This window comes from Schistocerca piceifrons, chromosome X (genome assembly GCF_021461385.2).
Source record: "Schistocerca piceifrons isolate TAMUIC-IGC-003096 chromosome X, iqSchPice1.1, whole genome shotgun sequence".
Taxonomy (NCBI): domain Eukaryota; kingdom Metazoa; phylum Arthropoda; class Insecta; order Orthoptera; family Acrididae; genus Schistocerca; species Schistocerca piceifrons.
In genome coordinates this window covers 369,783,249-369,800,512 of record NC_060149.1, presented here as the reverse complement: position 1 = coordinate 369,800,512, position 17,264 = coordinate 369,783,249, and the positions used below count along the sequence as shown (strand labels likewise).

At 38.2% G+C, this 17,264-nt stretch overlaps 1 protein-coding gene across 1 annotated transcript in view; it reads right to left on the bottom strand.

Annotated features, from left to right (window-relative positions):
• LOC124721776 (neogenin) overlaps positions 1 to 17,264 on the bottom strand; it is a 236,504-nt gene that overhangs the window by 140,226 nt on the left and 79,014 nt on the right. Inside the window, exons 7-10 of the mRNA XM_047246889.1 lie at positions 12,496 to 12,638; positions 12,084 to 12,359; positions 11,418 to 11,667; positions 3,562 to 3,844 (exon numbers count right to left, since the gene is read on the bottom strand). Of these exons, the coding sequence (XP_047102845.1) occupies positions 3,562 to 3,844; positions 11,418 to 11,667; positions 12,084 to 12,359; positions 12,496 to 12,638 (952 nt within the window). The remainder of the gene's footprint in view (positions 1 to 3,561; positions 3,845 to 11,417; positions 11,668 to 12,083; positions 12,360 to 12,495; positions 12,639 to 17,264) is intronic.

Below are 17,264 nucleotides of genomic sequence, written 5' to 3'. Positions count from 1 at the left end.
AGGAAGACACTCAAAATGCAGGTCTGTGATTGTTGCAACTGTTGTACAGGCAGTGTGGGGCCTTGCATTGTCATGTTGCAAAAGGACACCTGCTGACAGCAATCCATGTCACTTTGATTTGATTGCAGGCCACCACAGATGATTTTTTAGATCTGTGTATGATGCACTGGTGACAGTGGTCCCTCTAGGCATGTAATGCTCCAAAATGATGCCTTTTTCGTCCCAAAAGAGAGTCAGCATAACCTTCTCTGCTGATGGTTCTGTTCGAAACTTCTTTGGGTTTGGTGATGAGGAATGACGCCATTCCTTGCTCGCTCTCTTCGTTTCCAGTTGGTGGAAGTGAACCCAGGTTCTGCCCTCAGTAATGATTCTTGCAAGGAAGCCATCATCTTCTCGTTCAAAGTGCCGAAGAAGTTCTTCACAAGCATCAACACGTCGTTCTCTCATTTCAGGAGTAAGCTGCTGGCTCCCATCTTGCAGACATTTTGTGAAACTGGAGCACATCATGCACAATGTGGTGTGCTTACCCATTACTGATCTGTAAACATGCTGCAATGTCATTCAGTTTCACTTGGCAGTTTTCCTTCACTATGGCTTCAACTGCTGCAATGGACGAGAAGCACCTTCCACTGAAGTCACACCATCTGCGAACTTCCTACTACATTGGTGGACTTGCTGCTGTGACAAACATACATCACTGTAATGAGCCTTCATTCGTTGATGTGATGAATTTCAATAGGTTTCACACCTTCATTACGCAAAAACCGAATAACAGAACGCTGTTCTTCCCTGGTGCAAGTCGCAAGTGGGGTGGCCATCTTTATACTGATACTGTGACAGTACGTGTGCATCTGCACTATGCTGTCACCTACAGGCCATTCTGCACACTGTTTATAGCACGCTTACCAGCTTACAGGATAACAGCGCAAATTTCGATTTGTTATTACAAATTTAAGGTTTTCATTTGACTCACCCTCGTGCCAACAGAATGGCTATTCTGATAGGCAAATATGCCATGCATTCCGTTCTAAGCAAATTCGAAGCAGAGATGTAAATGGAGATGCGGAGGCACCCACTGCAAAAGTGTTCTTGCCCGATTTTGGCAACATGTCTTCAAGAACAGAAAGAATCCTCCAAAGGCATGACATTATGTGGGTTTTTCGGACACCAGCAAAGTTGAGAAATTTATTGTGCTCAGTCAAAGACAAACTTGACCTTAGGAAATGATGCGTGTATGAAATCCCGTGCCAATGTGGAAAATCTTATATTGGGCAGACATGCCAAACCATGCAAGAATGTTGTGTTGAATATCATTATCATATATGCCTGGGGCAACCTGATATATTTGCAGTAACAGAGGATTGTCTGGACATGGGACACTGTATGTTTTACGAAAAGACTGAAATTTTACCCCTGGCGACATCTGTCTGGGACTGTGTTGTTAAGGAGGCCATACATATCCATTCGACAGACAATATTATCAACAGGGATGCAGGTTTTCAACTGCCGTTAAATGAAAACACGGAAAACAAGAACTTCTGATTCATCATGCGACACAACACACTACTGAGATTTAATTCAGCCTTTAACCTTAGAAGCGTCTGGCAACGCAGTCATTGCCCACAGCACACATGCTCGGATGGCCTTTCTGTTCCTCCCAGCAGGCAGCACTTGGAGTGCCCCATTCCTCCAACTATGAGCGTCTTACCGCGCATGCGTGTTGCGTGTTCCCAGCACGATAAATTTCGACGACGATGTGTGATTATCATCAGTTGCACCTTGCAGCAGTGACAGCAGCAGCTACCACCACTTGATGATATTGGGCAGTTGCATCGTTGAAATATTATGCGAGTTACACAATACGACACAGTGGCAAATCTGAGAAGTGTATTTGCAACAAGCAAGGCATTAAAAGTCACAACAAGGCCAAAATATGTTCAATAAATACGAGGCAGTTAGGTGTAGGAGGCCCCATATATATGCAAAATATAAACTTAGGTACCTATCTACCCATTATAAGGCCAGAGCATTTGTCAATGTCAGTGTTCAGAATTGTTAGAGCTTTTGTAAAACATTCCATGGAACTTAAAAACTGTAGAATGATAATCAGTTGTTTGCTAAACAAAATTATTCTACATGAAACACACTAGTTGTAGCACTGGAGAATCTGGTGGAAATTTATGATGAGTTTGAGAAGGAGCAGGTGCTGCAAGAAATAAAAAGGCATCGTAGGTATCTACATGCAATGAATATGAGTGTAGATGCTGCTGCTAGGTGGACAGCCCAGGATATCCTTTAGTTTATAATTAAATGGGACTTCAGTGAATCATTACTCTGTACACCACTTACAAATCCAAAATTCTTGAAAATTTGTGTCTCAGTCACATTTTGCAAAAGTTTCTCTTAACTGAAACTAATAAAAAATTATCTTTGCTCTACAATGAATCTGGAACGACTACGCAATCTGTCCATTTTATCAACTGAAAAAAAAGTTTCAAATTAAATAAATTTCAGGCATTATTGTGAATTTCAGTAAAAATAAAGGCACCAAAACATCTACTATAATAATATCAATAATAATTACTATCTTGTGCCAAGATCAGGAAAGTAACTCATATTATAATTGTACAAGCCTTGCTTCCAGACAAATAAGATGAAAGGTACTTTGCTTATTCTATTCTTTATTATTTCTTTGCTTTCTACCTGATGGTGGTTATGCTAAATGCTGATTTGTATTCTAAGTTTCTCAACAATAACTTTAAATATGTATATTACAATTACTAGAATGTAGAGTACAAAGATAATAAATAGTTTATTTTTTCCTCAACCATTACATCTATATAATCATTTTTTACAAAATTTACACTACAGACAGATCAAGTTCTAAGCAGATCAAGGGTCTCATTTAGTTTTGTTGCCCTGGACCTCCGACAGGTTTAGTCTGCCTCTGATGGTAAATACATAGATTTGCAGCATTGGTCTTGTGTATTTTGTCAGACATCTTACATGACACTTCTGGCAGAACATAACATATTTCTAGTAAACTGCTTACCCACTGTCACTGAGTTGATCAACTTTCATGAAACCTGTCACAGTATCAGGGCACAGCTCAGGGTCATAAAACAGTTGCATTCTTAATTGCATACTTATATACCACAACAAATAATTCTTTAGTAAAACACTTATTTGGTGCTGAGGTAGTATCAGCTTTGCATTTTAACCATTATTTTTGTAGTGGGGATTGCATCTCTCTCAGATATGAATACGGGCATGAAGTTTGTTTATAAACAATTATGAAGCAAATAATGACAACACTGACAAATAATCAAAGGTAAATAATGAAGCATGTAATTTTAGGAACACGGTTGGCAAGAACAGTTCACTATATATATGTAGCATGTCACAGTCACATAATAAAAGTGCAGAAATACTACGCATGGAATGGTAGCATCTGTCCAAATGAACAAACTTATTTCTTTTGAACAACTAGTATGTACAGGATATAAAGTTGAAATGAATATCAATCAATACTGCTTATTTCAGAATTCCATATTACTGCACCTGCATGTAAAACATCTTGTAGTGCTGTACAAGCCCATTTGTCAGATCTGGTGGTTGCCATTGAACAAGAAGACTTGTAGGACTCGTTGCAATCACTGTTAGGCCCCTGGGAGGTCCTGGTACATGCACTTCAGCTTGAGTTTTCACTCTTAAAATATCTGAACTTGCACCAGGTCCATGCTCATTATATGCCACAACACGGAAATGGTATAATTTATCTGGCATCAGTCCAGGTATGTTGACTTCCTCAAGTCGTGATCGTGTTGTATTCATTATGCGTTCCCTGAAATTAAACTGTTTGTTGTATAACAATGTGACAGATAATTATTAATATGTTCACTGAAGAAATCTAAAACTTCTAACTGTACTTATGTTCACAATTTGAAATATGAATAATGGTAAAAGGCTCTCTAATAATGGTGCTGTGTCACAAATCCGGCTGAACATATAAAAATGATTTTTTCCTTGTTATGTGCTGCAACGTTGCATTTAAACAGGAATGCTCAACAGCCTAAGATAATGAGAAATACTAATTCAAAAACACAGTATCATAAAATGGAATTTTCTTACAACATGTGTTTAATCTGTCATAATACCTCAAATCTTGTTTTGCTCCAATGGTCAATTTTATCTTAATACTAGCTGAGTATGCAGGATTGCCCAGGTATGTATTTATTCTATTTCTATTAGCCCATCTTGCTATTCTATGAAGCCTTGAATATGAAACATTAACAGTAGAGTAACTGATTTTGTCCATTCGATGTTTTCAATTCAGATTGTTCCCTAGACTGTTTGTGCAGGCTTACTATGATTTTGTAGCACTCTGGACTTTTTGGCTAGCCATTCAGTTTGCAAACTCCGCCAATGGTTGACCTGTTTGTTGCATCAGTCTCTGCGCTGCCGCCATTGTAACTGATCATATATTGTGTTCTATCTATGCAGAGTATGATAGAAAACAAAAATAGGCACAATAAATTCAGCAACTGAGCTTTTTTAGTACTAATAGTGTAATGTTCAATCAATGTCGATATAATTGCAAGCAAAACAATATTGATAGCAAGAGATACTATCGCCATTGATGATAAATAGTCATTTACTCTATATGAAAGAATCACAAGTCCTCACATCAATCTTAATATAAGGCAGATTAGCCAAATAAAACTCTGGGATAACAAGTTATTTTAACAACAGCTGCATCTAGCTCAGCATAGGAGCATTCTGTCATGCAAGATCAATGACATTTTGCATCAGACACACTAATGATAATGCAACAAAATTATTTGTGGAATCAAAAGTAAGAAATAGAAACATTTATGCAAAAAAACCTGTAAATGGTGTTAGATCAGGAGCCATTAATAGCTTTGTTCGGCCACAAAATCCAGTTACCAGAAAAGAAGATTCACTTCAAGTGGCTCATTTTCTTAGTAGATACCATTAACAAATGCTTCATAAGCCAATCTGCTAATAAAGATGCCTTTATGTGGCTTTCTTTAGGTTCAGACACTGGTTTCAACAGGCACGAAGTGGCTTGTTTCCAGATAGATAAGGAATTTTTATAATCAGTTAGTAATTTCCGTTAACTGCATCCCTTATTGGCAAAGTTTCGGACTGTATACTCCAGCATGTGGCATGTTATATTCCACATTGATATGCCGTATCTCTTTATGATGATGCCTTTATGTGGCTTTCTTTAGGTTCAGACACTGGTTTCAACAGGCACGAAGTGGCTTGTTTCCAGATAGATAAGGAATTTTTATAATCAGTTAGTAATTTCTGTTAACTGCATCCCTTATTGGCAAAGTTTCGGACTGTATACTCCAGCATGTGGCATGTTATATTCCACATTGATATGCCGTATCTCTTTATGATGACAATGGTCAGTTCGAATAGAACCCTGACAACATCTAAATTTCAATTTTGTCAGCATTTACTGGGACTCATTGTGATCGATGCATCAAATTAATTTCTTTATGTGGAGACCTTGTTGTCCACTACGGCTGAGACCACAACAACTGTCACAATGGAGATTTTTGTGATAAAGACTTACACCTCACTACTGTTTTTGTTAATGACCATCAGTTTACAGCCCAATATCTCGAAGATTTTTGTGGACAAAATGGCATGATCTATTAATGTCTCCTAACAAAGATGCCTTTCTGTGGCTTTCTTAAGGTTCAGACACTGGTTTCAACATGCACGAAGTAGCTTGTTTCCAGATAGATAAGGAATTTTTGTAATCAATCAGTAATTTCCATTAACTACATCCCTTATTGCCACAGTTTGGACTGCATTCTCCAGCATGTGGCATGTTACATTCCACATTGACATGCATGTTTGACTACTAGCTAAGATTTTGTATGGTACCTTGGTTCCGGATAAGCCGCTTTCTTTGTCAACGTCACTTTGTATTAACATACCGCTGCAATGCGTGTTTGACATTATCATTGTCGGTGTTGGTGTTGCAGTGTTCCTCTGTATAAGTCTTTGAAGGCAGTAAACATTGACCTTAGTGGGCAGTTCAATAAGCAGCAGTTTATTGAAGGTCCATGTGTCTTCCGTCGACTGCTAATGCAATTTACCTGTGATGTCTCAGCTGTGTTTGGAGGTAGTACTTGGTTGACCTTGGCTGTTGTATGGGGCAGTTATGCGGATTGTGGTAGCCTTGAAGCTTTTCCTGATGCAAACATTCTGGCTTGGAAGACTTGGAGTATAACCGAGAGTACAGAACTAGTAGCTAAGATTCTGTATGGTACCTTGGTCCCAGATAATAACCCTAAATTTAGTGATAAGACAATGAATCATGTACTCCTCTACAGGGCAGACAAAAAAGGGTACCGGTAGTGAAAGACAGCCACAAAGTAATGCTGACTTTGTTTCTAAATTATGAAGATCCACAACAGTTGGTGAAAAAAAGTGTGATATAGATCCTATATGGACAATAGCACCATCCACTACAGCATTCCTGTGGCACTATCCAGTGCCAGTCACACAGATATGGCTTGGCCACTTATCTTTGAGCATATACACATAATCATTAACTTGGATGAACCCAAGCTACAGTAGCCTACAACTATGCCACTATTATTTAATGGCCATCAGTTTTGTTTAACCCAAGCTACAGTATCCTACAACTATGCCACTATTATTTAATGGCCATCAGTTTCGTTTAACCCAAGCTACAGTATCCTACAACTGTGGCATTATTATTTAATGGCCATACAGGGTAGTTGCTTGCATATGCGGCTTCCTATTTGCAGCCAATAGCTGCTGCTGCTGCAAGCACCCTGTAAGTTCTGGTCATTTCCAGCACTCACTAGTATGGCTTCAGGCTGATGTGCACAGTAGCACTCCACTGTCACCCTTCCTATGGGCCAATGGAAGTTGACTACATGCCACCACCAGCACCATGCTGCTGACTACTGAGAATACCAAAATGGAGCCTGCACTGAATTGTCATAAATTCCTCCCCTCCTCAACAAATCAGGGAATGACTGAGGGAGGTAGTGTTTCCAAAACTACTGATAACATGTCAGTTGTTATAGCCATGATCTACTCAACAGGAATGTAATTTCTGTGGCAGCATGCCTCCAGAGTGCCCAATGACACAAATCCACACAGTTATCCTGAGTCACCACGAGGACTCGTTATTATGTGACCAATGAAGCTCAAGAGACAGTTCAGTATATTACTCAGTTATTCTGCTACTGCCAAAATTATCTGTAATTTTGCACACCGACTTAGGCTGCACTGTAGATTGTGATATCATCAACACTATTACGATTATAGATTTGCAAGCCTTCTTCTATAAAGCGTAACTAGTGCTACGACAGCCTAGCATTGATGCAAGAAACCCAACCCAGCTCTTATGCAAGAAACCCATGACTACAGATTTGGCTCTCTTCCTCTCAGCAACTGTGCCCACTGGTGTGATAGCTACAGCCTTTGCTACATATCCATAACTTTCATTTGTACTACAACAGCTCCTATCCAATTGCATCGATCCTCTTCTGCAACACACCTAGAACATTCAATGCACAACAGCAAGTATGCAGTGCAAAGTCACAGAGTCAGTCTTCTGAGTATTCTCATATTGTACTACAAATTAATTGCTGAACAATCATGTGAACTCAGTACTATGACAGCCAATCTGGGAACACAATTAAATGAAGATTCGATTTTCCACCTGCTGATCATTGCAAGTATTTGAAAAGGACACTCACCTCTGATCTCAATGCAATCCTATTCATAAAACTTATGACAAGGGTTTATTGTTTACCAATTTTGACACAAATCTTAGTGCTCTTAACTCCTGTGACTCTGAAATAATAGCTTACAGTCTATACATTTCACAAGAAATTAGATGTTTGGGATATCCAGTATTACTTTCACTAAAGAACAGTCACATTACTCTGTGCATTTTGCTGGGATGTTACAATGTACACTGTCCACATCACAATGCATTTCTATCTTTTGCTTTTAAATATCTATTGTAGTATGTCCACTGGTTGGGGATTAGAACACATTGCACTACTTCAGGAGTTGCCAAATCTTACAAAGCAATTAGAAAAAGCATCTCCCACATCAAAATGGACACAATTAACCTTCTAAGATAACAACAGAAACATTCTTGAACAATATAGGACAAAACCGAATGATTTTGCAATAGGAGATTCCTTCATCTGACAAGAGAGATTGAAGTATTGGGGAAAGTAAGGCTAGTCAGGAATTAAATTAGACAAGGAAGTCCAAAATCACCACAGGGGAATGATGGCACACAGTCCTGAGTGCTTCCACCTGCTTGATCAAGAAAAAACCTGTGCAGGAATACATCATCACTTTATAAACAGGTGTTCTGCCTGCACGTGGTCCTTAATACATCTCAGTCTAGTTATTAATTAGGAGCAGTAAGTGGCATAACTCATACACTCAAGACACATTTCCCACAGATTCTGAGGCCACGACTGTGCTTAACGGGGAGTAGCATCTCCTTTATCTTTTTAGGAGATCGGAAAATAGGTCTTACACCTTCTCTTCCCAGGACTCAGCCAATTTTGCTCGATGTAGTGCTGCAAAAAGGAAGGAATACAACTGGTGGCTCATCACATGAATGTTCAACATTTTCACATTTCTTTTTCTTGGAGAACACTTAATTTACATCATATGAACCATAGCCATTCTTTCAGAACATGTACTTCAGATGATTAATTTCAGAATCCAAATAGTCCTCATCAGAGACAGTTTTTGCTAAGTGTACCAATATATTTAAAACTGCTCTCTTCTGGACCAAATGATGAAAACTCTGGGCATTAAGATATAAATCAGTGTACATCAGCTTGTGGTGCACTGAGTGGCTGAGATTTCCATTCGACTTTCATTGTACCAAAATATCTAAAATGGGCAGCCTTCCTTCTTTCTCTATCTCAACAGTGAACTTGAGTGCTCACAGTTCATGTGCTTAAGAAGCGCTCAAGAGCTTCTATACTGTGTGGCCAAGCCACAAATGTGTCATTCAACAATAAAACAAAGATGGACAAAGAGGAGCTAAATTTTGCCCATGTTCCTCAAAATGTTCCATAAAATAGTTGACTAGTGCTGGATACGATGGACAACCCATGGCCTTTCCATCTGTCATTTCATAAAATTTGCTGGCTCACAACAAGTAGGTGGTCATCATAACATGTCAGAAAAACTTTATCATTTTAGGAGGAAAATGCTCTGCCAACAGTTTCAACGCATCCTCCACAGCAACTTTTGCAAACAGTGAGACCACATGCACGCTGACTGAAATATCATTTGTACCAACGCTTATCTATTTAATTTTGTCAATGGGAGCTTTCGATGTGATGTTCGCAGTGGTCAACCACCAGAGTCATTAACTTAGTTATATATTTGCTAGCCTATAGGTTGGAGAATCAATAGCACTAACAACTGGTCTCAATAGAATACCTTCTTCATGGACTTTAGGTAATCTGTACAAAAGAAGATGCCTCAGAATCCCTGGGATTTATAACATCCCTTGTGAGTGTGGAAGCAATTACATCAGTCAGCCCATCTGTACTGTTTTGACTGCTGTGCAGAATATCAATAGCATATTAAAAATCAGGAAGTGGATAAATCTGCAGTTGCTGAGCAGAGTCTCATAAACAAACACAAAATACTGTTTGTTGAAACAAAAGTTTTGTCCCAGGCTCCTATATATAGGGATTCTGTAATTAAAGAGGCTCTAGAAACAAGAATGTGTGAGAGGAACTTTGACAGTGGCAGTGGATATAATCTTAGCAGTGCATGGAAGCAAGCTCTCAATGCAAAGAAGAGACAGAGATATTCATCACAATGTTTTTGCTACTACGGGAGTGGTGGCACCCCCAGTACAGACACTGACATCATTTGCAACAGCATTGCGTAGTTACTGACCAATCAGAAACCATCTAAGGGCTATATAATGCCACCATAGCAGCAGTTTAGACAACCAGTGGCGCCTGACGAAGTCAATGGGGGTAATCATCAAAAGCTTGGGGTTTTACGCTGAACTAACATGGAAAGAAGTCCAAGAATGTGTTATATTTGGCACCACACAAGACTTTGTTCTCATAAAATTGAAAATACTCACTAATTCTCAGTAATTAGCAAACAGATTCTAATAATTTAAAGGATCATGTCACTCCACTGTCAGTTTTTTTTTAAGTATTTATACATTCATATATGCTTTACTTCATCAGTTCCAATAATCTTTTCTTATTCCTGGTCTTATTCTGTCTTTTGATGGTATTGGCATATTGTTCTGAATTTGACTTTATTAGTTGTAGAGGGTGGTCAGATGCCCTTCCTGTCAAAACTCCTTCATCCCCTCCTGGGGATGAGATTTGTGTACCCCATTTATCAGTATCTAGTGTTGACCCATGTGAAATTCTGAGAATATTTTCAAATTGTGTAGATGAGGCAGCACATGGGTACCAGCTTGGTATTCACCTAGTCAGATGTAGGAAATCCCCTAAAAACACATCCACGCTGGACAGCACACCAACCCTTGCCATTAATTTGCCAGGTAGATTCGATCCAGGACTGACACTCCTCCCTGAATCCCTTAAGGGGCATGCTAATGTGCAGTTATCTGGGCAGATTCATCAGTTCAAACAAACACTTTTTTCATGATATAATAATTCTTATTGTCAGACACAATCATATTTTTACCAATTTCAACTATTACACGCACATTAACTGAAGTGTTCAATGCTGCTCTGCCAGCTGACAACCAAACTGTCACCTTTTAACCTAACCTAGACTTGTGCTATGCAACACATCAGTTTGTCATCAAATATATGATTTTGTATTCTCAAACGCTGACTTTGCCAAATCACTACCAAACTTTCATCTTTGAGCCTAACCTAAACTTTGTGCTGTGCTAAAGATCAGTACATCATCACAACCTACATTTCAAAAATTAGTATGGCTGCAGAAGAAATAGTGTCAGTGTTCTGTTTTCTTTCCATTTGCACATGTATGCATCACATGCCACATCATCATTATGTTATAGGACAAAACCAACAACCTGTTTTGGTAGGTTCTGCTGCTCCTCACAAGCAGTCAGATCTATGTGCTGCACAGAAGAACCATGTATTGTCACTATTATAATGCAAATTATCACCTATTCAAATTGACCAAGTATATGCATGTTTTGAAGTTTTAAGACAATTACATAAATCATGTTCTTCTATTTCATTTTATTTTTCTAATTAAATAGATAATTAATTATTACACATGTAACAACATAGCTACATTTCAGACTACCGTTAGAAAAGTATTAAACATGAAGTCTTTTGCAAATCTGTACATCAAAAATTTAGTTAATTACTCACCTTTGCGATCCCTCACGCCGATAATAAACTGAGTATGCAAGAATTTCACCCCGAGCATTTGCAGGAGGTTTCCAGCTCAATGTAACAAATCGCGTGGAAACAATGACTGCTTCAAGGAATTGTGGAGCTGATGGAACATCTTGCACTGGTGCCCTTTCTTCATCTATGGGAGGGGCTGCTGAATGTGGGGATTGGGTGAAATTTGTTAGTACAACGTCAGAATGAGACAGAGAGTTGTCATGGAAATCCACTGTTAACATGCAAAACAATTGCAATAAACAGGAAAAAGGGTTGGATATGATGGTTACAAGTTTAACAGATAATTGATGGAAGAATTTGAGTTAATCGAAAAAAAGTTATTTTAAAGTTAGTAAGGAAAATGAAATTGATACAAAACAATTAAAAGTATGAAGTTTTTGTACAGGAAAGGAGAGTTAGTGAGGAAAATGCCCATGAAGATGGAAAGCAAAGAATGCAGGAAGGAGGGGAAACAAAAAGAAAAAAAATTAATCATTTGTTTATAGCTTCACGTAAAAATAAGTGTTTAAAATAAATCAGCTATATAGTTTTTTAATATTATTTACATTTATATAATTTGTTATATAAGGAAAATATACAATACAATACAAATGAATAATGGTTTGGAAAGTAGGAAATAAATCATACCTGACTGTGATACAGTTAACTGAGCAGCTGCTTGAATGTTTCCTGCAGGGTTTGATCCCATGCACTGGAAAATTCCTGCATCCATTGTCATCAGGCCAAGAATTTTGAGGTTGTAGCCATTAACCATATGAATGTATTCATTAGGCCATATCACATCACCATTCTTTTCCCAATGTACCTTAGGCTCTGGCTTGCCATACATTTTACACTCAAGTTCCAAATCTTGTTTCTCAGAAGCATGAGTATCAGCAGGCCGCTTCAGAAAATGTGGTGGAACTGACATAAAGGAGGTAATTCATTATACAAAACAACCTGGTATTTTACTGCTTTCCATTTATATTCAGTGTTAAATTCTCCATTTTCTGTGTACATCCTATGTAAGACTGAAAAATCTATAAAAATGTATCATTACCTTGGACCTCAAGGGTGGCTGCAGCATCTACAGAATCTGCTCCATTTTCAGCTCGGCACTGGTATGTTCCTTCATCTGCCTCCTGAACATTAGATATCTGAAGACTGCCCTGACCAATTTTTTGGAATCGGCTATCCAAATTCCTTCAACAACGGAAAAAAATATTAATACATGAGAAAAGTAATTTACAGAGCAAATGAAGGCTTAGGGAGAAAGAGAGTGGGGTGGGGTAAGACAAAAGTTTGCCATAACCATGAGAGAACTTAACTGCTAAAGTGTCTGTTAACAATTTGCTACCACACTTCAAAAACAGCATGATACTTCTTGCACATGCACGTGCACACATGAGCGCGCGCGCCCACCCACACACACACACACACACACACACACACACACACACACACAGGTCTATTCTAATGATGATGAAAAGCACAAATTAATACTGTCTAGATGTGACTAGAGAAATATTGAGCCAAATGAGGATAACAAGTATGAACGATTTGCAGGCGAACATGACCACAGAAAAGAGTCAGTAAGGTAATAACTTTCAATGCTTAAAAGATAGGAAAGGTAGTTAGTAAATAACACAAAATTATATAAAAGACTATGTATACTAGCCATGTAAATTGTGAACTATCATCCAGTGTTTTGATGGTCACTGTTATACTCTGCATCTGGAATGAAAGTCACTATTGCTGCTGCTGTGCATGCCTTGTTAAAATTACTGCTTTAAGTGGCAAAAGACACCATGAAGTCATCGTGGAAGAATGAAAGAGTGGGAGCCACCGCCCATGCCATTCTTTCCTCCAAATGCAGAGTTATAAAAATGACTTGATTGATCAAAATTTTGTCTCAGACCTGGACCTAAATTCAGATCCCTCACTTTTGTCAGAAATACCTAGTCCAACAAGATTTGCAGGTAAGCTTCCAAAAAGTTGGAAAGTAGGAAAAATATGTTAGTAGAATTTAACCTATGGTGAGTCATGACTGAACAGGTCATCTGGTCAGAGTACTACCAGAAAAGAAATGGGTATGTGTATCAGCCCCATATGTCAGCACACATTTGACTGCAGAGTGAAAGATTTATTCTGTAATGTCAGTATTGTCTATGCTTGTTGAAAATGACTTCAACTTTAAATGTCCAGGGGCAATCTATTTATGACCGTGTGAATTGTTTACATCTCTTCGACTGATCACTTCAAATGCTGTTGAAAACACATGATTATGTCAATAGATCAACATCTAAAATTGCTCCATACAATTATTCAGTTTAGGAAAGGGGTACAAAAAGATTGTAAATTACAATTTCTGGCAATGTTAGTGCAAAGGTAAGTTGAAAAAAATGCTGGAATACGGCAACTATCACAAATCTACTAACACTGATCTGTATTAGCATGCACTCAGCTGTCAATATTCTGCACAATGTGGATGTGCATTGCACATTATGGTCCAGAAAGTATGTGTTGTTTCCCGGTGAGTTTCAATACTAGGATGGTTTTGCAGCAAAACTTATATTCACAACAACAAATTAATCACACATTCCAACTGAAGCAAGTCTAGGCCATGGGAACACTGTAAAAGAACTGAGACTTCCACCATGTACCTTTCTGTTGCACTTTGAGGGTAACACACGTGTCCTTTGTGCCAAAATAGTACACAAGAAACTGGTGGACCCTATCGAAGACAACAACATTCTCTGAAAAGAAGTTGTATATGTGATTTGAATCCAATGTAGAATGTCAATACTGTCCAAACATTTAGAAAGTGCAGGAATAATGCTACAGACACTTACTCATAAAGCAGGGGGAGTAATAAAGAACATTACTTTACAAATGTGCATCATAAGATCTATACGAAGACAAAGATTGTACCGTTACAGGGAGTATGGATTCATACACAGCTGTCCCTTTGTCACAGCAGATTTCAATGAGTAAGGCAAGACTTTCCAATAGACACCCAGTCACAAAATAGTGGACAACCCATAAATTTTGAATCATGACCTGGGCAAAGTGATGCATAGTAGGTAGCAGCGGTGGTGGACAGTTAAGTGAGAGTCCCAGTTAATTGTTTCAATAAAATAGTGTGAAACTCTCACCATGCGATCTGGTGGCAGATCTGAGAGCAATATCCTTTAATATACGTAATCAGGAGCACACTACCATATGCAAGTCCACTTACATACAAGACTTTGACATTTTTTTTTTACAAGAATAAGCTGTCGCTTCTTTCTCATCCTAGAACTGTAACACTTCAGACTCTTTTAGTAGCACTACCAAATTTATAGTACTTAGGACTGCTGCTGGGTCAAATTGCGTAGCTCAAAATATTTCAATGAGAAAAATGCCTCACACCTTCGAGGGATTGCTGCTGGTGACTGATGGAAAGCAGCAACTGCGTGTCAACACTGTGGTAGTATTCTTAAGGAGGCCATGACACACAGAGAGCAGGACAACTCAGATCCTATCAGACTGGCGACAGAGAAGTATGTCAAGAGCCCTCTACAGACAACAGAGGTGAGCCCTTCCACCCACCAGCAGCATTACCAGTGCTGCTATCAGGCATTCTCTTGGGTAGGAGCTAAAACAACATAGACTGCTATGTAAGTCCTACACTATGATGTGACAGAAATTCTTGTCAAGTTTGCCGTGATTTGATGGTAGAAAATGCAGGGTTGTAGGCTGTGCTTTATTGGAATTTAGAATGCTCACTTATGAAGTTCACATTAATATAAATATGTGTCATCTCCTTTACAATTCAGTCCTAGAATGTTGAAATGGCACAGGGATGGTATCACCTTTGACATAACTCAGCAAATTCCTCAGCTCTACAGGTGTATGAAACACACTTTTAATGTTGTGTCTATTAAATATTTTTCTAGATCCTGAAGATTTACTCAATTACATTAAGAACGTCAAGATGATGGGTGCTCCCATTTCTTCAAAATTTTCTGTGTACTGGACTAGCTTCAGTTGGAATGTGTAGTGAATTTGTTTTTCTGAATAGTATTTTTGTACAAAAATCATAATTGCATATGTAAGCTGAACCATAAGAGATTTTGAACCAGAAAAATATATCTTCTCTGGACTAGAAGTACACAGTACAACACCAAAGTGTGGAGGGTGGTGACAACTCATAGTCTGCATGTGTAGATTGGTGTAAATGCATTATCTGTGAATGCTAATATCAAGTATTATGCTGTGTTTCCTTCATACAAAAACGTCCAAAAACAATGATGTGCAATCTTCTATTACCATCATTTTAACCTGAATAATAAAATTAAATTCAGATGCTGAAGAAACATGGTTAATATGTCTGCTTCATGAGGGCAGACCCCAAATGCCATCACATAGCACAGACATAAAAGCAAGAGGGTTTTTAGGCTGCCAAGTATAGTGCTTTCTTTCCACTTGTTGAGCACCAATGGAGACAAAACACTTCCCATTCTAACCAAATGTACATGCTGAAAGTAATGGTTATTGAATAAAAAGTACATCAAAGTTAGTAGATGTTCAAAGAGTGCCACAATGTTCTCACAGACCTGTTACCAGTAAGTTATACAGAGTCATATAAAGTAACTCTTGTAAACAGAGACCAGGGTGTATGCACAGACAAGAGAGGAAAAAATAATCCCAGATTTTCTGGTTAAAAAAACACTTTTTCATGGGTCAAAATACATTTTTTGTAGTGTGAAAATACACTTTTTCTGTGTTAAGTAACAGTATACTTTCCCCTCAGAGCTGTAAAACTTTTTAATCCTTTGAATGCTAAAGGTTTTATAAACCAGCGTAGAACTTCCCAGCACTTTGAGAGACTAAACATAGCAAAAAACAATATGTTTTGGAAAGATCTTTCATGTGTAGTGACATGTGCACTGCATACTTTCTTATTACAAAAGTATAAATAGAAATTTCAACAATTACAGTACACTGGTTTCCGAAGCACTGAAATCAAGATTGAGATGTGCTTCTGTCAGCCAATCACAGCTAGTATCACGTGATCTCACCAGCCAATAACAGGTAATCAGAGCATAGGACACACGAGGTAGTCAGCCAATAGCAACATTACAGTAAGTAGCACAAACACACAAAGAGGAAAAAATAATGGTTTAAATATACATATATTATAGCTACAAGCAAAGCTAAGCTTTCACATATAATATTGGTCCTTTTTTGCTTATGTTACCCTTAAAGATATATCAAACACAAACGTGCCAACAAAATTTTTAAAAAAATGACATAAATGGTTGGTCTTCTGGGCCTGAAATTTTTCTACGTGGCTGGTCCTCAAAGTTTTAAGTTTTGAATGACAGTCAAACACACTGTGATTTAAGAAATTCATTGCACATTCTCACACACAACATAATTCATCTTGTGTAAAAGGAAATTTATTTTGAAAGTAATGCTTCTCAAACACCATTTGCAATATTTTCCTGCAGCCCATTAGAAATAAATTCATATGAACAGTTACCAGAGAGAACCAGAAAACAGGTGTTACTGCGCGTGCGCATCCACAATGACTTAGGAAGCCCATGCTTGTCGTTTGCTCTACTCATACACCTTTTGTCGCATTTCTGTTTGGAATTTCGTGCATAGTGGGGCAGCATGTGACCACTGCACCATGTTCGGAGAGGACATATGTAGTTACTGTACTTAGAGCAATTGTTTTATCACATCACATCCAGATAAGAAATGCAAAATAAGAAAGCAGTCCTTGGCATAATATTCATTTCAAAAGTGGACTCTACAACTCAAAGTACCCTAATGTTTTGC